Source organism: Rhinoderma darwinii, chromosome 4 (assembly GCF_050947455.1).
Source record: "Rhinoderma darwinii isolate aRhiDar2 chromosome 4, aRhiDar2.hap1, whole genome shotgun sequence".
Lineage (NCBI taxonomy): Eukaryota > Metazoa > Chordata > Amphibia > Anura > Rhinodermatidae > Rhinoderma > Rhinoderma darwinii.
In genome coordinates this window covers 380,411,582-380,434,359 of record NC_134690.1, presented here as the reverse complement: position 1 = coordinate 380,434,359, position 22,778 = coordinate 380,411,582, and the positions used below count along the sequence as shown (strand labels likewise).

The window sequence follows — 22,778 nt, the reverse complement described above, 5'->3', positions numbered from 1 at the left end:
ACTTTACTGTGCAAACTTTTGATCGCTATTATAATACACTGCAATACTTCGGTATTGCAGTGTATTATTGCCGGTCAGTGTAAAACTGACAGGCACCTGTTAGGTCATGCCTTTGGCATGGTCTAACAGGCAATTACTAAAGGCAGACCAGGGGGTCTTTGTTAGGCCCCCAGGCTGCCAAAGAACCCATCGGCACCACGCGATGCACGCGGGGATGCCAGTGGGATGAGAGAGGAAGCTCCCTCTAAAATCACTCAGATGCGGCGCTCTGCGTGAACTCAGCTTTAGGGCGGATTTACACGAACGCGATATACGTCCGTGCAACCCGCGTGCTTTTCACGCGGGTCGCACGGACCTATACAAGTCTATGGGGCAGTGCAGACTGTCCGTGGTTTTTGCGCAGCGTGTGTCCGCTGCGTAAAACTCACGACAGGTTCTATATTTCGGCGTTTTTCGCGCATCACGCACCCATTGAAGTCAATGGGTGCGTGGAAATCACGCGCGCCACACGGAAGCACTTCCATGGGATGCGCGTTATTCGCGCAACAGCAGTAAAAGAATGAATGTAAACAGAAAAGCATCCAAACGGAGTGTCATAATGATGGCGGCTGCGCGAAAAGCACGCAGCCGAGCACCATATGAACATGACACACGGAGCTGTCAAGTGCCTTTTGCGCACACAAAATGCCGCGGTTTTTGCGTGCGCAAAACGCACACGCTCGTGTAAATCCGCCCTTACACCACCTATAAGTTGGCTTAGTTGATGCCAGTTTTTTGTTGATTTTTTTGCGCACAGTCACACTTTAAACCACGCTCCTTTTTCCTAGACTATGTCCCTTTGCCGCTAAGCCGCACCCTTTGTCAAGTGTGTCGTAAAAAGTGTTTAAAACTGTTAATAAATGTGGTGCACGGCTTGTACGACAGAATTTTGTTGCATTTTGAATAATCTGCCTCAGTGCTTTTTTGTTTGTAGCGTTTTCCTTTATTTTTGGTGCGTTTTTTTACTCTATGGTGTTTTGTTCAAATCGCAGCATGGTCTAAGTATTATTTTTTTTCCAGACGTTTCTCATGGGCTTCTCTAAATCACTTCAAATAAACACCAGAAAAAAAAACGCACGTTAAAAATTCTCTGAATAAAAAAACTTCACCCCAGAAGCACTTGTAACAAAACGTATAACATTTATGGCGTTTTTGACAAGCCAAAGAAAGAAAAAATGCCACAAAAAAACATGGGGGAAATGAATCAAAATAGATAAAAAGGAAAAGTAAAGTTGTTACCCATAGCAACCAATCAGGTTACACCTTTTATTTCTCAGAGGTTCTTTGAAATATGAAAGCACCAACCTGATTGGTTGACATGAGCAACAACTCCAATTTTCCTTTGTGCCAGTTTTAATAAATCTCCCCCTATGTGTGACTGCAGCCTTATGCATATTAGGGTATGTTCACACGACAGCGTCCGTAACGACCTGTCACATCTTGGGGCGTAATTGGAGCCGTTATTCATTGACTCCAATGAAAAGCAGCGCCAATTACGTCCGTAATGGACGCGGCGTTGAAGCGCCTGCACATGCCGTTACGGCTGAAATGACGGGGCTGTTTTCTCCTGAAAACAGCCCCGTAATTTCGGCCGTTACGGACGCTGTCGTGTGAACATACCCTAACGGCATGTGCAGGCGCTTCAACGCCGCGTCCATTACGGACGAAATTGGCGCTGCTTGTCATTGGAGTCAATGAATAACGGCTCCAATTACGCCCCAAGAAGTGACAGGTCACTTCTTTGACGCGGGCGTCTATTTGACAGCGGCGCGTAAATATACGCCTCGTGTGAACAGACAAACGTCAGCCCATTGCTTTCAATGGGCAGATGTTTTTGTCAACGCATTCAAGCCGTAATTTTGGACGTAATTCGGGGGTTAATACGCCCGATTTACGTCCGTAATTAGTGTGTGTGAACATACCCTTACATATTTTTCATTTTTGGAGGGTCTTTTATTTTAGAATAGGTGACATTATATTATATAACTGCAATATGGGCAAAAAGTAAACTTGCACCTGGACCAGTTCTTACACAGTGAGTGAGTGGTTCATCAGTTATACATGTGAGTGCTTTACACGGTACTATTAGAATGATGCCCTTTAGATGCCAGCCTGCTGTATGCGTATATATGTGCAGCAGCTGGCAGCAGTGACATGTGGCACACAGCAGTCCTCTTCGTCCAGTGCTGCAGGAGGTTCTTTGGAGACGGTCCCTTAATCAGCCTGTGCTCTCCCTGCACCCCCCACAGCCAAGCTAGGCTGAGACTGCAGCGCCGGAAAGTGCTGTGCCCTCACAAGTTGGGGGAGGGGGGACAAGTGCACACTTTGGAAGAAATAATCTTATTTTACAGGAGGAGGAAGAGGAGGAGGAAGAAGGATCCGTGTGTGTTCCTGGCCAGCAGAGCAGTGACGCTGGGAGATGCGCTGCACAAACTTCCCGGCAGCTCCATTGTGTCATCTGTGCCACTGCTGCTGGGGACTGGCACACACTTTTGGGAAAGCGCTTTAGGGCATGTCATGCGGGGCACTGTGACCTGGCTTTCTCCCTATGATGAGGAGGATCCATGGCGAATGGGAGTGGAAATATCATGCTGAAATGCGTGGTGGTGGGCGATGGGGCGGTGGGCAAAACTTGTCTGCTCATGAGCTATGCCAATGATGCCTTCCCGGAGGAGTATGTGCCCACTGTGTTTGACCACTATGCTGGTAAGTTTTACTTCGGTGTCGTGTATATGTGCAGGGTACTGGTGCCCACCGATGCCCTGGCAAGTGTATCGCGTGACTCGAGTGGCGCCATAGGACTTTTTGAGTCTCACAACTTTTTATTTCCCTCTAAAAATTGGCAGTCATGTGCTTTTCATCGGTTTCTATGAATGTCAACTTTTGCGCAACTCGGAGTGCACCGAAGTTGTATTACGTTACCCACGCTATGGGTACAGTGTCGCCCGGTCTCCTACAGAAGTAGATAGAAATGTCACCTGACTGTCATGGTAACGTACGGTTTCCAGTTACGGTGGAGAGCAAATGGCCATGTTGGACAGTCAACGTATTTGGCGCTCGCTACGTCATATTAGCGTCATGCGTAAAAACGGCTCCAAGGGTCTTTTTTTAGGGCCTGTTCACATCTGCGTTAGGGACCTCCGTCACAGATCCGGCAGAGATTACAGATTACATGCTGCGCTATTGTTTCCAGTAATACTACGGACGCCCCAACGGAAAGCAGATGGGACCCATTGAAGTCGATGGTGTCCGTGTTGCAATGGAACCGTTGCGTCCGGCATTTCCTTGTACTGCTCCTCTGATGGAGCAGAACAATGGAGTTCTCCTGACACAGATGTGAACAGTGCCTTATCTGCAACATGGCTTCCGTTTATATCAGAACCTACGACGCAGTGCCGGATCAGTAGTATGACTACTATGGATACTCACAGAGCCCGACGGACCCCATTGACTAACAATAGGGTCTATCGGGGTATAGTTGTGGTGTCCATCATTTTGATATCTGATGGAGTTTGCAACTGAGTCTCCAACGCAAATGTGAACGTAGCCTAACAATTTTTTCTCCCCAAAGATGCCAGCGTTGCCGTAGCAATCAGAGTATGGCATCTGTTTTTTTAGGTTCTACTGTATTTTCGGACTATAAGACACACCCAGGTTTTAGACAACAAAAAAAATTACATTTTTTTTTTTTTTTTTTTTTACTACTTTTACAAAGCAAAAACTATTGTGATTGGTGCAAATTTTAAAATAGTCTTTATTAAAAATGTAACTTTTTTTAGATAGTGCTGCTAGCTGTATTTAGCGCTAAATCCTGCTCCGGTCAGGTCAGTGGGACTGACGGGTTCAGTGTCAGCAAGTCCTTTGTGTCTGTGACATGCAGGATCCACCTGTATTCTATTACATCTAAGGCCCCGTGCACACGACCGTAATTTTGATTCTAGGATCAAGGTACGGGTCCATTAATTTCTATTGCCCATGGACACCTTTTCGTATATTTATAGGGAGGTGTCCGGGCCGTAGAAATGATCTGCAAAAAATATAGGACATGTCTGTCAGATGACTGTCCGTGGCCGGTCGTGCCCATAATCACGGACCATGGCTACGGCTGTGTGTAGGGGGCCTGGGTTATGAACACATCAGAGACAAGCAGGACCCGCTGTCACTGAACCCGTCAGTCCTGCAGACCTGACGGAACAAGATTTTAGCGATACATAGAGTTTCTCTGTATAGTATCTAAAAAAGTAAAACACATTTTTAATGAAGATTAATTAAAAAGTTGCACCAATCACACTGACTGACCTGTTTATAAAAAAAAATGCCCATCAAAGATTTACATAGCCTTTAAGTCCTGAAAAGCGCAGTAGACGACGTATGGATGACGTTTGCATACGTCACATGTATGTTTTTGTCATCCAATATTGGAAATTACCCAGATCATGTGACAAAACAGCATCTCCCCCTGCCGATCCCCTCGGAATGGCGCCAGAAAACACTTCAGCCGCTTCTACTACTTTTATACAGGGTGGGCCATTTATATGGATACACCTAAATAAAATGGGAATGGTTGGTGATATTAACTTCCTGTTTGTGGCACATTAGTATATGGGAGGGGGGAAACTTTTCAAGCTGCGTGTTGACCATGGCGGCCATTTTGAAGTCGGCCATTTTGTATCCAACTTTAGTTTTTTCAATGGGAAGAGGGTCATGTGACACATCAAACTTATCGAGAATTTCACAAGAAAAACAATGGTGTGCTTGGTTTTAACGTAACTTTATTCTTTCATGAGTTATTTACAAGTTTCTGACCACTTATAAAATGTGTTCAAAGTGCTGCCCATTGTGTTGGATTGTCAATGCAACCCTCTTCTCCCACTCTTCACACACTGATAGCAACACCGCAGAAGAAATGCTAGCACAGGCTTCCAGTATCCGTAGTTTCAGTTGCTGCACATCTCGTATCTTCACAGCATAGACAATTGCCTTCAGATGACCCCAAAGATAAAAGTCTAAGGCCTCATGCACACGACCGTATTTTTTCCCACCCGTAAATACTGGCGTAAATACGGGTCCGGTGTCACACGTATTCCACCCGTTTTGCACCAGTATTTACGAACCCGTGCCCGTAAATATGGGTCCGGTGTCACACGTATTCCACCCGTATTTACAGGCACGTTTTTGGCGGCAAAATAGCACTGCACTAATCGGCAGCCCCTTCTCTCTATCAGTGCAGGATAGAGAGAAGGGACAGCCTTTTCTGTAATAAAAGTTAAAGAAATTCATACTTACCCGGCCGTTGTCTTGGTGACGCGTCCCTCTCTTCACATCCAGCCCGACATCCCTGGATGACGCGGCAGTCCATGTGACCGCTGCAGCCTGTGATTGACCTGTGATTGGCTGCAGAGGTCACATGGCCTGAAACGTCATCCAGGACGTCGGGCCGGATGTCGAGAGGGACGCGTCACCAAGGCAACGGGCGGGAGACCGGACTGGAGGAAGCAGGAAGTTGTCGGTAAGTATGAACGTCTTTTATTTTTATTTTTTACAGGTTTATACTGATCGGTAGTCACTGTCCAGGGTGCTGAAAGAGTTACTGCCGATCAGTTAACTCTTTCAGCTCCCTGGACAGTGACTATTTACTGACGTCGCTTAGCAACGCTGCCGTAATGACGGGTGCACACATGTAGCCACCCGTTATTACGAGAGCTCCATAGACTTCTATGGACTGTCCGTGCCGTTATTACGGCCTGAAATAGGACATGTTCTATCTTTTTCAACGGCACGGGAACCTTCCCGTGAGAAAACGGGAAGGCACCCGTCGCCAATAGAAGTCTATGAGCCCGTTATTACGGGAGTTTTTACGGTCGTGTGCATGAGGCCTAAGGGGGTCAGATCGGGAGGCATTTCTTCTGCGGTGTTGCTATCCGTGTGTGAAGAGTGGTAGAAGAGGGTAGCATTGACAATCCAACACAATGGGCAGCACTTTGAATACATTTTATAAGTGGTCAGAAACTTGTAAATAACTCATGAAAGAATAAAGTAACGTTAAAACCAAGCACACCATTGTTTTTCTTGTGAAATTCTCGATAAGTTTGATGTGTCACATGACCCTCTTCCTATTGAAAAAACTAAAGTTGGATACAAAATGGCCGACATCAAAATGGCCGCCATGGTCAACACCCAGCTTGAAAAGTTTCCCCCCTCCCATATACTAGTGTGCCACAAACAGGAAGTTAATATCACCAACCATTCCCATTTTATTTAGGTGTATCCATATAAATGGCCCACCCTGTATTTTGACTTTATTGATCTTGCTAATGAATAAAAAATTTATACGCTTTTTGAAGTGAGAACGGACTCAAACGTATAACAATGTATACGTCAAAAATTTCTTTAACGTACACGTCTGTGTAAACGGAAAACGTGCGCACTAAACAAGGTGTGGGCTGAGCCTAATTTGGCTACTTGAGTTGTGGGTCGCTGGTCACGTGATGGGGCTTTTTTCCTCCATAGAAGTCAATGTTTGATGGATGTGCGCAATATCTACAGACCTTTGCGGACTTCTGCTCAAAACTATTGTAAACTAATTATAACAACACAACGTTGCCGCAGAAAGGCCTCCTGCACACGTAGCGGAGTTGTTGAAGATTTTCCGTGCGGAGCACCAGGCCAAAAATTTGCAGTGAAAAACTGTTGCAGGAATGTGGATGAGACTTAATAAAAATCTCATCCACATGCCGCTGAACATTTTCCGCACGGAAATAGGAGCATGCTGTGATTTTGTAATCGGTCAGCATGCATATTTTGGATGTTCACTGCGGATTTCACCCTCAGGCCGCGTTCACACTGAGTTTTTTGCAGGAGGAAAATCTGCCTCAAAATACCGTTTGGAATTTTGAGGCAGATTTTCCTCTGCCTGCATGCAAAATTTCGCGGCGTTTTTCACTCGCGGCCATTGAGCGCCGCGGGCATAAAACGCAGCGAAATACACTTTCTCTGCCTCCCATTGATGACAATGGGAGGTCAGAGGTGTTAAAGCCCGAAGATAGGGCATGTCCCTTTTTCCGGCGAGCCGGTTTTTCCCCTCGCGGTAAAAAAACGCCTCCGCCTCCCATTGAAATCAATGGCAGGCATTTTCAGCCTTTTTTTGGCGCGTTTTGCGGCGCGGCTTCCGCGTCAAAAAACGTGTAAAAAAACTTAGTGTGAACTCACCCTTAATGTAGAAGTGGTGAAATCCGTAACAAAATCCACAGCGGAAATGTTGCATAAACCACCTGTGTAGGTACCCAAAATTTGTTTTTGTTGCCCATAGCAACCACAGTTCAGATTTTGTTTCCAGAACTGCACTGAGAAAATGAAAGCTCAACTCGTGGTCGCTATGGGCAACATTGGCACGAAGGCTAGATTTACATATAGCGTATTAATCCGCCGCTATCAATCCACCACAAAATCTACATATTTTACATGCAAATTTTGCTGCGGACTTGCTGAATGCACAGTATTACGTGCAGATTTGCCGCGCGTGGTTTCATGCGGCAAATCCGCAGCGTAATACAGGACCAGCAAAGTAAATGAGATTTCAAGAAATCTCACCTACACGGTGAAAGATTTTTTTTCTGCGAGTAAATTGACCCGCACGTCCATTTATCCTGCGTTTTCTCTTGCGAATTGTATCTGACTAGATTAAAAGAAAAATGCACCAAAATACGCAGCATAAAACCGCACCTATTTCCGCATCAGAATGTAAATACTGCACCCGAAAACGCATAAAGAAAACGCACCATCAGCTGCGGAATTAAGTGCGTTCACCTGCGGTTTTTGTGTGGATTTTCCGCATCAAATTACGCAAAGTGTGCATGTAGCTTAAACCTTTGGATATGGATTTGCTGCGGACTTGCTGTTAATTTCACTTTTTGTAAGGGTAGGAACACACAGAGTGTGTCCTTGGCGGATACGCTGCGTCAAACATCACAGCGTATCCGCCCTGAATCCCACAGGGAATGCCGTCCGAAAAAGCAGTGACGGAAAAATTTGAAAAAAATCCTTCATACTTACCCCCTCCGTCTTCTCTGTGCGCAGTCTGTCTTCCTGGGATGACATTGCAGGCCGTGTGACCGCTGCAGCCTGTGATTGGCTCCGGCGGTCACATGGGATGAAACGTCATCCCAAGAGCCCGGACTGGGGAAGAAGCAGGGAACTCTGGGTAAGTATAACTTTATTTAACTTTTTATTACTTGCGTTTTTTGCGGCGGAATCGCTGTGATTCCACCGCAAATGTCGCAACTCACACCACTTTGTTGTGGATTTAAGCCCCCCCTTGAATTCAATAGGGAAAACCCGCAACAGAAGAGCTGCTGTTCCGCAGCATTAATTGACTTGCTGCAGCTGAGGAATCTGCACCGCAGGTCAATTTATGTGCGTTTTTTTCTACGCCTTTTTTTTCGCAGTGTGGGGAGGAGATTTGAAATCTCACCCACACTGCTGCTACTGTAATATGCTGCGGATTTTCCGCTATCAATCCATTGCGGAAAATCCGCAGTGTTTACGCCGTGTGTGTTCGTACCCTAAAAGTAAAATCTGCAGCAAGTCCATGGCAAATCTACAACAAAATCCACATTGAGGCACATTGTGTGACTAGTTACACGTCCTGGCATCTGCCATGTGCCAACGTGTGGCAGATCTATTCTAGCCTTTGCCTAAAGCCAGGCTTGTGTTACTACTTGTGGTGTGCGATTGAGTTGCGTGATTTTGTTTCTTCTTTGCAGAAGTCAATAGTAATAGTAATGTCACATGACCATCATGGTCGCCTGGGATTCACGTTGACTAATGCAGAATGCCGCGGTCGTGCGACACTCATCAGCTACAACACTTGTCACGTCGCAGACTGATGGAGCCGTGCGCATCGTGCTACTTAGTGGCAGTGTCTGGGGGGGGGGGGGTGTGTGGCACGCCTCATATAGATATGTCATGTACCAATTTGCAGCAGATGTCAGGCCTATCATTCTATGACTTATGCCCATTATACGTGGGCCTTCGAGAAACATTGGGGCATATTTTTCAATGCAAGTGAATTACGCCCGGTACGACTTCTCTAATCGGAGAACATGTAGAACCGCTGCCTGTTGGTTGTCCGCTCCGTGAGGGAGCTGCAGAAATGACCTCTGATTTCTGGTTATATGATGCCAGGTCAGTGGCACTGCCTTTGCCCGAGTTTCTTATTGCAATGGCTGCTGCTCCTGTCTGAGGCTGTCTCCTAGCTATCAGCAGCTGACCCTACATCCCACTCACATATACAATAGTTCTGTTGTCTGCTCTCCGCCTCCGCCCCATGGTTTCCTGGAAAGCAGTGGAATAATCCATAAAGATAACTGATTCCAATTGTGTCATCCTCGGTCCATATAATGTGATGACACTGAGGGCAGGAAGAGTTTACGATGGTGATCTGGGATTGAGAACGGAGACCATTATCTGGATGCAACGTGGGGTTTGGGAAACATTTGCTATGGTTTGTGTCGGTTTTATAATAAGCCTTAAGTTTACGTCCATGTTGCGGCCACGAGACGCTTAGCCCCCCCCCCTCACCGCTCTTATGAACTGAACTTAGATCACTATAGGATTCTAAGTACGGATGTTAAAATGCGGCCATATTATGACTGACGAAAACCGACCTTGGGATGGATTTGTAATATCTCCGGGAATACTACTTCCTTACTTCATTATTTATTTTCTTAAAGGGAACCTGCCGGGTGACTTCAGCTGCCGTATCTGAGAGCAGCATATGATAGAGGGAGAGAAGCTGAGCGCTGTGGTATATAGGTTTATATGATATGAAGCAGGATTTCTGAGTAAAAAGCAGAGAAAATCTTGACAAGACTCCTAGGAGCGACAGAGTCCTGCTTACCCCACCACACGGGCTGATTGCCCCCATAGTGCCTCCACGCAGTATCATACCTTCATAGTGCCCCTTCACAGTACCATGCTCTCAAAGTCCCCCAGGACAGTGGGACATAGCTGGAAATCCAGGACTGTCCTGCTGGATTTGGGAGTCATGCAATTGCTGGAGCACCTCGGCCCCTTCACCGTGCCAGACAGGGCAGCGCTTTCATACATGTGGCTGTATCTGGTACTGCAGTATATCCCAAGCTCAGCACCATGAATGGGGCTGAGTGCCAGTACCAGGTCCATCGATTTGTGGGGGGGGGGGGCAGTCACCCATTAATCCGCTATTGGAGCAGGAGAAGCTGTGACAAGACATACAGTGAAGTTTCAAATGGATAAGGTATTCTTAGATATTTCTCAGTTCCATGTGATCCGATGGTCTTGAGGTAAAGCTTTAGTTGATATTGTATTTGGCTCTGCTGAAACTTCCTCTTTCTCCGCTATATCGGGATGTGATACTGTGCACGGTCTGTCTGGGCCGTCATGAGAAAGCTGAACAAGTGTATGACATTGAGCCAATGTTCCCACATACTTCGCAGAATAGTCTGATACGCCAGGAAAGCCCCGTCAGCTGGAGCAGTCTTTTCTGGAGTATTTCACTGCATAGGCTTTGGGTCTTCTAAAGACATTGAAATTTCACATATTTCGTTTCAAAGTATTTTATTATGAGAAAACCTGATCATATGTTACAGAAAAAAGCAAATAATGCCAGGCAGGGGGCTAAAAAGCACTGACATTGTATGATAACACAATAGAAAACAAAACATATACGCTCCTTAACCCCTTAATGACCAGCCTATTTTAGACCTTAATGACCAAGCCATTTTTTATGTTTTTCCATAGTCTCATTCAAAGAGCTATAGCCTTTTCATTTTTGCGTCGACACAGATGTATAAGGTCTTGTTTTTTGCGGGACAAGTTGTAATTTTTAATAGCACCGTTTTGGGGTACATAGAATTTATTGATTAACTTTTATTAACTTTTTTTGGGGGGGAATAGAAAAAAAACAGCAATTTCGCCACACTTTTTTGCGGTCTAAATTTACGCCGTTTACCGTGTGGTATAAATAACACAATAACTTTATTCAGCGGGTTGCTGCGATTGCAACGATACCAAATTTGTATAGTTTTTTGTATGTTTTACTACTTTTACACGGTGAAAACACTTTTTTTTTTCAAAATGATTTGTTTTTGTGTCTCCATATTTGAAGAGCCGTAACGTTTTTATTTTTTCGCCGATGCAATTGTAGGAGGGCTTTTTTTTTGCGGGACGACTTGTAGTTTTTATCGGTACCATTTTGGAGTAGATACGACTTTTTGATCACTTTTTATCACATTTTTTAAGGCTGGATTCAAAGAAAACAGCAATTTTTGCATGTTTTTTTTTTATTTTATTTTTTACGACGTTTAACGTGCGGGTTAAATGATGTAATAAGTTTATAGTTGTGGTCGTTACGGACGCGGCGATACCAAATATGTGTAACTTTTTTACTTTATTTTGTTTGTTAATAATAAAGCAGTTTGTAAGAGGGAAAAGTGGGTTTTTCATTTATTTTTTTTTCCCACTTTTTATGAAAAAAATTTTTAAACTTTTTTACTAGTCCCACTACGGGACTTAACTATGCGATGGTCCGATCGCATTTATAATACACTGCAATACTTCTGTATTGCAGTGTATTATGCCTGTCCGTGTAAAACGGCCAGGCATCTGCTAAGTCATGCCAGAGGCGTGATCTAGCAGGCATTCATGACAGGCAGACCTGGGGGCCTTTATTAGGCCCCCAGCTGCCATCGGAGACACAGACACTCGGCGATCTTATCGCCGGGTGTCAGTTGGATGAGAGGGAGCTCCCTCCCTCTCTCCAAAACCACCCAGATGCGGTAAACGCTATTGTGCACCGAATCTGAGGGGTTAAACGGGTGAGATCGATACTAATATCGATCTCACCCGGCAGAGCAGGGACGCCCCCAGCTCTCAGCTGCCTCTGGCAGCTGAGAGCAGGGACATTTGACAGCTCCCTGCTCTGTTTACTTATTCCGATGCAGCGACGTAAAAAGTCTATGGCATCGAAATAAGGCCCGTTAGTGACCGACGTAGAAACACTATGGGGCGGTCACTAATGGGTTAACATTGAAATTGCAACACCAAGTAGGACAAGCCGTAAGGTTATACAAATGGAGGAAGCAGCGGGTGTTTCTAAGATCTGCACATCATCAAATTTTCAAGCACCCGGCTCCAATTTGTGGCATGTGTAAAGGGCGTAAATTCAGATTGAAAGCAAAAATCGGATCAAGTGGTGTGGGATGATGGTGCTGTTTGTCGTAGTGCCAGTTGACTTAACTTTGGAATATTTTTGTTTCCATTTTGTATCATTTGCATATCCTTAACATGTCTATCGATCCTGTGATTTTCACAATTCCAAAACTTTTCCTTCTTGGTGTTGCAATTTCAATGTTGAGGAGCGTAGTAGACAAGAATTAAAAGTGATCTGTACAAATAATAAACCGCTCTATACAGATAGCTAAACCCTAATAAAGGTAGGGAAAATGAAGAAACATAATTAAAAAGGGGGGCACACATTAAAAAAATAAGATAAGAAAAAGAAGGAGCAAATGGTTAATGATTCATGAGTTAGGTAGATATTACATGATGTATGACGGCAAGACAGAGTCCAAAAGGATGTCTGTCAATGGAAGCCAATGGACACGTTTAGTACGTCAAGAGTCTTCCCCGCATACACGTAAAAATGTATGGGAAAACTGTGATGTGAATGGGGCCTTAGGCCTTATGCACACGAACATAAAAATGCCCGTAATTACGGGCCCATAGACTTCTATTGGTCACTGGTACCTTCCCGTTTGCATACGGGAAGGTGCCCGGGCCGTTGAAAAATATGGAACATGCCCTATTTCAGGCCGTAATGACGGCACGGGCAGGCCCATAGAAGTCTATAGGGCTCCCGTAATTACAGGTGGCTACGTGTGTGCACCCGTAATTACGGGAGCGTTGCTAGGTGACGTCGGGGGATAGTCACTGTCCAGGGTGCTGAAAGAGTTAACTGATCGGCAGTAACTCTTTCAGCACCCGGGATAGTGACTACTGCTGGAGTTAATAGTATTCAAAGTTAACTTACCTGCTTCTTCCTCCAGTCCGGCCTTCCGGGATGACGTTTCATCCCATGTGACCGCTGCAGCCAATCACTGCGTTCCGCTGTGGAAACTCTGCCCAAAATGGCTGTCCCTTCTCTCTATCCACCACTGATAGAGAGAAGGGGCTGCCGATTAGTGTAATGCAATTTTGCATAGAAAACGGGTCCGTAAATACGGGTGGAATACTGGTGACAACGGGCCCGTATTTACGGGCACGGGTCCATAAATACTGGTGGAATACGGGTCGAATACGTGTGACAAAGTACCCTCATTTACGGCAGTATTTACGGGAGGAAAAAAATACGTTCGTGTGCATGAGGCCTTAGTGTGGGAAATTCTTTTAGAAAGAGTCTCGAGTTAATCTCCGACTTAGGGAAATGCCGCAGTGTTATCTTCCACAAAACAACAACTGATACACACACCTCTTAATAGATAAGGAGCATCTCTGGTGGTCCGTGAGCAAGAAAGGGAAATTTAAGCCACCTAGGAGCTGCCGTACATCTCCGCTATAATTTACACGAGTTTCCTGCGTAAATTATAGTCGATATGTCTGGCAGTGGGTGGCCACACCCCTTCCGTTAAGCCCTACCTACTTTTTTTTAGGTGGAGGAGGCATTAAATGGCAAGAACCTTTGATTCCCAAATTTACGGGAGATTTGTTAGGCCTGGCCTATTTTAAACTGTCATGAACAGACTAATATTTACGCTTTGTATGAACCGAGCCTAAGGCCTGATTTACACGAGCGTGTGTGTTTTGCGCGCGCAAAAAACGCTGCGTTGTGCGCGCGCAAAAGGCACTTGACAGCTCCGTGTGTCATCCGTGTATGATGCGCGGCTGCGTGATTTTCGCGCAGCCGCCATCATAGAGATGAGGCTAGTCGACGCCCGTCACTGTCCAAGGTGCTGAAAGAGCTAACTGATCGGCAGTAACTCTTTCAGCACCCTCGACAGTGAGTTCCGAACACAATATACACCAACCTGTGAATAAAAAACAAGACGTTCATACTTACCATGAACTGCCTGCTTCCTCCAGTCCGGTCTCCCGGCCGTTGCCTTGGTGACGCGTCCCTCTCTTGTCATCCGGCCCCACCTCCCAGGATGACGCGGCAGTCAATGAGACCGCTGCAGCCTGTGATTGGCTGCAGCCTGTGCTTGGCCTGTGATTGGCTGCAGCTGTCACTTGTTCTGTATTGTCATCCCGGGAGGTCGGACTGGAGGAAGGAGCCGGGAGTTATCGGTAAGTCCGAACTTCTGTTTTTTTTTACACGTACATGTATATTGTGATCGGAAGTCACTGTCCAGGGTGCTGAACCAGTTTAACTCTTTCAGCACCGTGGGCAGTGACTGTCTCCTGACGTCGCGTACCCGAACATTTTTTGCCGGGTTCGGTCAAAACGAGTTCGGCCGAACCCGGTGAAGTTCGGTGCGCTCATCTCTAATTTGACACTCCGTTTGGATGTTTGTAAACAGAAAAGCACGTGGTGCTTTTCTGTTTACATTCATCCTTTTGACAGCTCTTGCGCGAATCACGCAGTTCGCACGGAAGTGCTTCCGTGCGGCATGCGTGGTTTTCACGCACCCATTGACTTCAATGGGTGCGTGATGCGCGAAAAACGCACGATTATAGAACATGTGAGTTTTACGCAACGCACTCGCGCTGCGCAAAATTCACGCATCGTCTGCACTGCCCCATAGAGTAATATAGGTGCGTACGACACGCGTGAAAAGCACGCGCGCCGCACGCGCGTATATTACGCTCGTGTAAATGAGGCCTAAGGGTAAGTCCACATGTAGCAGACTTTTCCAGCCGTGGATTTTACTGCAAATCTGCATGTAGATTTATAAAAATTGATATGCCGCCAATTTGAAAATCTGCAGCATAGCCTGAAAACTTGTTTTGAAAGCTCCATTTAAATGCATTGTACTGTAAATTGCTGCTGATTTTTGTGTGGAATGTACACCAAAAATTCGCAGCTAATTCACAACGTCTGAACATCCACTAAGTCCTTATTCACACAGACATGTTTCTTGTCAATGTGCTGATTGTTTTAAGAACGGACAGCACCCTGATACATACATGTCAATGGGGCTATTCACACATCGTTTTTTGTTTTTTTTCAACGGAGCGTGTCCATTGTGAGAAACTCACAGCGTGTCCTATTCTGGTCCGTTTTCTTGCCCATTGAAGTCTATGGATGTGTGAATAAACCATACAGCACACGGACTACATTTGTGTGCGGTCTGTATTTCACGGATCAGTTGCTAGAGAAGTGCAGAAAAAGAAAGTGAAACCAGGAAGTCCTTGTAGAGGGGAAATTTGGACGAGAAAAGCGGATGACACACGGATACCTCACAAAACGGTAAACCGCATAAAACGGTCCTTTTTTTGCAGACGCAAATCGGAAACCCTCGTGTGGATAGTGCCTAAAACTGCAGCATGCCCTATTCATTGCCGATTTCACTAAATTTCTTATGAAAGGTAAAATCCATATGTTAATACATCCGGATTCAGTAATGGATATATGTTGTGATCGTGGCCGTACAGGGTTCTTTTCTACCTACTGTCTCTTTCATAATTTAATTCCACTTCATCAATTCAGCATGGACAAAACTGAGGTCATCATCGCTTCAATTGAATGGCCGAGAGCGGTACTGGGGAGGAATAAAGCTGACGGGGGTCACCACTTCGCTATAGAGATCCGAACCAGAGGTTGGACCCTCTACAATCAAAGATTTATATAATGTCCTAGATATACCTGTATTCCATCAATGTCTATAGTCGAAAATTGGAATCCCCTTTACGTACCATCTCGGCCGATCCTGTAAACGGCTTGCGCTACTCCAATCTGCTGTCTCTTTCCTCAATCTTGTAAACTTGTCTATTATAAACTTTTTATATCTTTTATGAGTTTGTATATTGTGTGTATATTTATGTATCCACCGCTATTAATGATAGGGAAATAAGTGACACCGTAGTACAATGAACACATCATCCATCGTCTTAGTATTTATTAGGGTATGTTCACACACAAACGCCAAATACGTCTGAAATTACGGAGCTGTTTTCAGGCGAAAACAGCTCCTGAATTTCAGACGTTTTTGCAAGTGCACGCGTTTTTCACGGCGTCCATTACGGACGTAATTGGAGCTGTTTTTCTATGGAGTCAATGAAAAACGTCTCCAATTATGTCCCAAGAAGTGACAGGCACTTCTTTGAGGTGGCCGTCTTTTTACGCACCATCTTTTGACAGCGGCGCGTAAAAAAAAGCCTGTCTGCACAGAACACCGTAAGACCCATTGAATTCAATGGGCAGATGTTTTCCGACGCTTTGGAGCCGTTTTTTGGGCCGTAATTCCAGGCGTAAAACGCCTGAATTACGTCCGTAAATAGGGCGTGTGAACATACCCTTACTTCTGCTGCTTTGTGAAGACATTATGTAGGAATGGGTCCATCGCACACTGTCTAAGCTGATGTGTTTGCTTTTTCAGTCAGTGTTACCGCCGGTGGTAGACAGTATCTCCTTGGACTTTATGACACTGCGGGGCAAGTGAGTATAACATGTGGCTCTGTGTTTTGGATTATTGTTCACTATTTCTCTATGTTCTCATTCATACTTCCCTACTCTCCCGGATTTTCCAGGAGTCTCCCAACCAGCAAATCAGGCAAGTCTCCTGTAAAAAGGTCTGCTGTAGGCACCACGACAAGGCGTGCTCTATAAGGTGGGTTCCTACGCTGCACATACACCCAGAACTGGGACTAAGCCTTCATATATCTGGGGATGGTAGGAACCAGCATTAAACTATTTAAAATCACCCTGGGCAGAATGGGAGGAGGGCAAGATCAAAAAATGGAGGCAGTTACTAACCCCACATGTATGCAGTACATAAGAAACAACACTTTATAAGGACCCACCTTATAGAGGACGCCTTGTCGTGGCAGATGGGCTCACACAATTTAGGCAAAATGTGCGCTAAGAACCTCACTATTGTAAGTAGATTCAGCAGCAATGCATATTTATTTATTTATAATGCTTAGGTGCCATTGGTGTTCGCAGAGTGCGGTCGCCATTTTCTTGTGTACTGTATTTTGCAGGCACAGGTGTTCTTGCATCTTTATACGCGTTTTGTTTCGTTTTGCTGGAATGTGCTGATCAAACTTCTGCGTCTCTTATGTATTGCATATATGCATTTTGTGATCTTGCACTCCTCCCATTCTGCCCTGGGTGATTTTAGTTAGTTTAATGCTGGTTCCTACCATCCCTTAGTATATGTAGGCTTAGTCCCAGTTCTGGGTGTTTGAGCAGCGTAGGGATCCACCTTATAAGAGAGGTCGTCGCCTTGTTGTGGCAGGTGGGCTCACACAACTTCATCAAAATGTGCGCTAAAAACCTCCCTATTGTAAGTAGATTCAGCAGTAATTCATATTTATTTATTGATAGAGCTTAGGTGCCATTGGTGTTCGCAGTGTGCTGTGGCCATTTTTTTGTGTAATATATATATATATATATATATATACTAGTCCTAATTAGAATATCATCAAAAAGTTTATTTATTTCAGTAATTCAAAAACTGAAACTCCTATATTATACAGATTCATTACACACAGAGTGATCTATTTCCAGCATTTGTTATGGACGCCAGGTTGCTTTGATAGCGGCCTTCAGCTCATCTGCATTATTGGGTCTGGTGTCTCATCTTCCTCTTGATAATACCCCATAGATTCTCTATGGGGTTTAGGTTGGCCAATCAAGCGCAGTGATACTGTGGTTATTACACCAGGTATTGGTACATTTGGCAGTGTGGGCAGGTGCCAAGTCCTGCTGGAAAATGAAATCAGCATCTCCATAAAGCTGGTCAGCAGAGGGGAGCATGAAGTGCCCGAAAATGTCCTGGTAGACGCTGCGTTGACTCTGGACTTAATATAGCACAGCCCACTGAAATTGGGCTTATTAAATATTCTAATTTTCTGAGATACAATATTTGGGGTTTTCATTAACTGTTACCATAATCATCAACATTAAAATAGAAAGATGCTGGAAATAGATCACTCTGTGTGTAATGAATCTATAGAATGAGTTTCACTTTTTTAATTGAATTACTGAAATAAATTACATTTTTGATATTCTAATTCATTGAGAAGGACTAGTGTGTGTGTGTGTGTGTGTGTGTGTGTGTATGTATATGTGTATATATATATATATTGCACTAGGACATGGTCCTGGTAATGGATGTTGAGGTGTGCTATTTGTCTGTGTCTCTGGACGATCCGTTTCCATTTTATCACTCTTGCTCTTCCATATATTTTTAACTGTTTATTAAAGATATAATTTATATATCTGTTGGGCGCTTTATTCTTTTAATTATTTAAACTAGAACATAAAGTATAAACTTCACCTTTTGCCTACTATTTATCATATAACCAACAAAGTAAATCTAGCATCGTTTTAATCCACTATATCTTCATTACCCTTTTTTGCTGTACTTTTTGAGTATAGTTGCTACCTGCAAACCATCAACAAAAGTTTTTTCTTTTTTACACTGCATTAAAAGCTAACCAAAAATTAAAAAAAGACAAAACTAATGAAGATCTATAATGAAAATCCTGGATTTTACACTTGCTGACCTAGAACCAATGTTAAGCAAAGGTAGAACTTCCTTTATTATCCCACATGGTAAACCATAAGTAACCACCTAGAGAATCTGAAATTGCAGCAGTAAAAATGTAGACCTCGAGGGGGAATATCCCTTTATCAATTCTTTATTTATAGAAATAAAAATTCACAATATTTTGCATAGCAAAGGAGATGATGACATTTTAGAGAAGCTCTACAAGTCATATGCCAGCAAATAACCGGTACAGACACAAAATATACACCAGAGATGTAATAAGCAAATACAGCAATATGAAGTACAGAAGAAACCTAACATAAATGTAAAAACTATGTACAAGGAGAGAGTGAGAACTGTGCTAATTAAAGACCATGCAAGTTAAGGGATTGAGAGACAATGGTAGAGAAGCGTAGGAAGAAAGCAAGGGAATGGACTAGGTACCTGAGGGGGGGGGGGGTAAATCAATCCAAAGCAATAGCGTCCCTGGCAGCCCTCCAAGGACCCCAGGTCTTCTCAAATCTAGCATGATTCCTATCTTCCCAACTAGCAAGCTCCTAAATCCTGCAGAGGTGATCAACCTTATCAACCCACATTCTAATAGAAGGTGGGTCAACAGACCTCTATTTAAAGGGGATAAGTAATTTTGCCGCGGTAATCACGAAAGTCACTAGATCATGTTTTGCGGGTTGAAGTGTTGGATCAGGTTTTCCACAAGAGAACTAAAGCGGCTGACAAAGTCACATGTTTGTTGCATACAGCTAGAATGGAGGAGGAGATTGCCCCCCAGAAAGGAATAATCTTTGGACAGCTCCACCAAATGTGCGAGAGTGAACCAGTGTGAGCTCTGCAACGCCAACCGAGATCATCTGGGGAGAAACCTAATTTGAACAACAATCCTATACAACCGAGTGAGGGTTTTAAAGGAGTTTTCTTGAACTCTCACACATCTAGTGAAACCATGAGAACCCCTAAGTTTCTGGGTTAAGTTGGGTTTGTCTATAATCCTCCCCAATTCCACTTCCCACGCCTGAATGAAATTCGGTTTTCCGCCTGCAGGGACTTTACAAATCATTGTCAGAATGGATTTTGGACAATAGTTTTTTAGGGGGTGAGGGGAAGCGGGTGAGAACATCTAGCCAGGAGGCTGCAGGAAGAACAGGGTAGCTATTTTTGAAAGTGTTACAGGAATGGCGAAAACCCAACAAGTGCAAAGAGTCAGTATGGTGCGATGGTAAAATGGATGAGACATCTGCGGAAATCAGGTTATCAAAGACCTCTGAAATAGGGATGTTCCATAATGAGTCCCAGATGCCCTCCAGTGGGGGTTTACCGCCCAATATAATAGGGACCATACGCAAGGGAGCATGCGGGGAAAACTGTGTGGTCGGATCTGAAGAGGCAAGATAGGAGCGAAAAGCTATTATAGTGCCTCTGGAGAGTGGGCTAATGTTTTTGGGGACCGGAAGGTGCGGAAACAATCCCCACAACAGCGGGGAGTGTATATCACCCAATAAGTGACGTTCAAGCGTGACGTGGGGGGGGGATCTTCACTTCCTCTGCACAAGGAAACCCATCTACTTAAATGTCCCGCCTGATAGTAATTAAACGGGTCCGGCAGACCAGCGCCACCCTGGTGCAGTTGTAGAGACAGTGAACGATACGACAGCCTGGGGTGTTTTTTGGACCACAAGAAACGCGCAAACACTCTCCTTAATTTAATAAAAAAGGACAGGGGTAGGAAAATGGGTACTGCCTGAATTAAGTATAAGAATTTGGGGAGAATGTAGGTCTTAAAGTTTTTCCTGCCCAACCAGGCCACAAAGGGTAAGGTTAGACCGTCCAAGTGTGTTTGAATGTGTTGTAAGAACGAACAAAAATTGAGAGAGTATAAAAGGGCCGGATCTCTAGGTAAGAGGATACCCAGGTGTTTAATCGCAGTGTCTGGCCATTTAAAGGGTAAGCTTCTTCGAATAGGATCTACAACCGTAAGGGGAGCCGACACGTTTAGAACTTCAGATTTAGTAAAATTGATTTTGAAAGTAGACGCTAGGCCAAAGTTTGCAAAGATCCGAAGGATCACCGGGAAAGCGGGTCCAGGGTTTCTGATAATGAGCAATAAACCATCTGCAAAGGCAGCAGTCTTGTGTGTAAAATTTCCTACCTTTAGACCCCTGATCTCATCTGACCCCTGGATCTTCTGGATGAGAGTTTCCATGGTTAGTATGAAAAGGGAAGGGGATAAGGCACACCCTTGCCTGGTGCCATTCAGTATTTGAAAGGATGGTGAAAAAGTGCCGTTAAGTTTCAATCTAGCCCTAGGGGAAGAGTATAATGAGAAAATGGCCTGAATAAACCCAGGAGGGAAACCAAATTTTGACAAAACGGCTCTCATGTATTCCCAATTGACGTGGTCGAAAGCTTTCTCCGCGTCAGTACTTAAGAATAGCAAAGGGACGTGTGATTTTCTAGCATAATGTACGAGATTTATTAAGCGGGTAGTGTTGTGTCTGCCGTCCCGGGACGAACCCAGCCTGCTCTGGACCAATCAGGTTGTGCAACAAGGGTTTAATCCTGTTTTCAAGTAACTTAGCCCACAGCTTCACATCCACATTCAGTAGGGAGATAGGGCGATAGCTACCACAGTCAGCCTTGTCCTTCCCCTCTTTGGGGATAAGGGTAATATGAGCTTCGAGGGCTTGAGGCAACAAATGGGAGCACTGGAGTAAGTCATTGCAAACAGCAAGAAATTTGCTAAGAAGGAGACCCTGAAATCGTTTAAGGTAAGAGATGGGAAAGCCATCAGGGCCCTAGCTTTTTCCCTTGGGTACCGAACTCAGCGTGAGGGTCAGTTCCTGTAGGGTAAACGGGGCCAGTAAAGCAATTCTATCCGTTTCGGAAAGAGAAGGCAGACTCAAAGAGCTCAAGAAATTTTCGATGTGAGTGGAGGATTGTGCATCTACCGGCAGATTATAGAGAGAGGTGTAAAAGGACAGAAATTCCTGGGTAATATCGCCGATATCCGATACGGTAGAACCCGTGTTCGTTTTCATTTCCGATATATGAGCCACCCCCACCTGTTTATTAACCAGGGAGGACATAACTTTAGATCCCTTATCACCGTGCGCATAGAATTTAAATTGACTACGTTGATATAGTTTGGCTGATCTGAAATTGAGAAGGTCCCTAAGTTGGCGTCGCAATGCACAGAGGTCGTCTTGCAGTGAGATCGCTAAGGATATCTTACCTATAGTTTCCATAGAAGACATTTGGGCTAGTAAGGAATTTAGTTTGGACTGTCTCTGTTTTTTTCAATCTGGAGCCTAAGGCAATGAACTCGCCCCGAATAAATGCCTTATGTGTTTCCCACACTAAATGAGGGGAAACGCCCGGAGTCTCATTCCTTTAAAGAAAGTCAGATAAGGCGTCCTCTAGTCTAGCAACCTCTCTATCGTCGTCCAGAAGTGTCTCATTAAGTTTCCATGAGCAGCATCGAGGAGGGAGGGAAGTAATAGCAAGTCGTATGAGAATAGGTGCATGATCAGATGGTGTGATATGTCCAAACTGCGTGGAATGTAAGATGAGAATCAGAAACGAAAAGGTAGTCTAGGAATATCCCTTTAAATATCAGCTAAGCTTTTCTCATAGCAGTCCATAGAAATTCGACTCATTCCACACTGTCAGGCACATGGTTATATTGCTTAATCTGTGTCATCTGTCATTGTAGTCCCCTTTTTAGATGAATGGGTGAAATGTTTTATTACCCGCTGCAGTGGAAAAAGAAATTTCAACAAATGCATACAGGGATCTCATTTTCGTTGGGGATTATACTCTCCACTGAGCAGGGCAGACGCGCAGTCCATCTGAATAGCTGGGCTTTACATATTGAAATCTGCTGCGCTTGTGTCTGTTCTGTTCCTGGAGTTTTCAGAATGGCAGCCGATCAGTAGTAATTGGATTTCTCCTGTGATATTCCTCGAAGCACTGGCATTTATTCAAGGTCGGAATATAAATTCTAAATACATGATATAAACTTGCCAATCCTTG

General features: G+C 44.5%; 1 protein-coding gene across 1 annotated transcript in view; it reads left to right on the top strand.

The window, feature by feature from the left end:
- The first annotated feature begins 2,315 nt into the window (after positions 1-2,315).
- RHOQ (ras homolog family member Q) overlaps positions 2,316-22,778 on the top strand; it is a 50,672-nt gene continuing 30,209 nt past the window's right edge. Inside the window, exons 1-2 of the mRNA XM_075863213.1 lie at positions 2,316-2,745; positions 16,614-16,672. Of these exons, the coding sequence (XP_075719328.1) occupies positions 2,604-2,745; positions 16,614-16,672 (201 nt within the window). The 5' untranslated portion in view covers positions 2,316-2,603. The remainder of the gene's footprint in view (positions 2,746-16,613; positions 16,673-22,778) is intronic.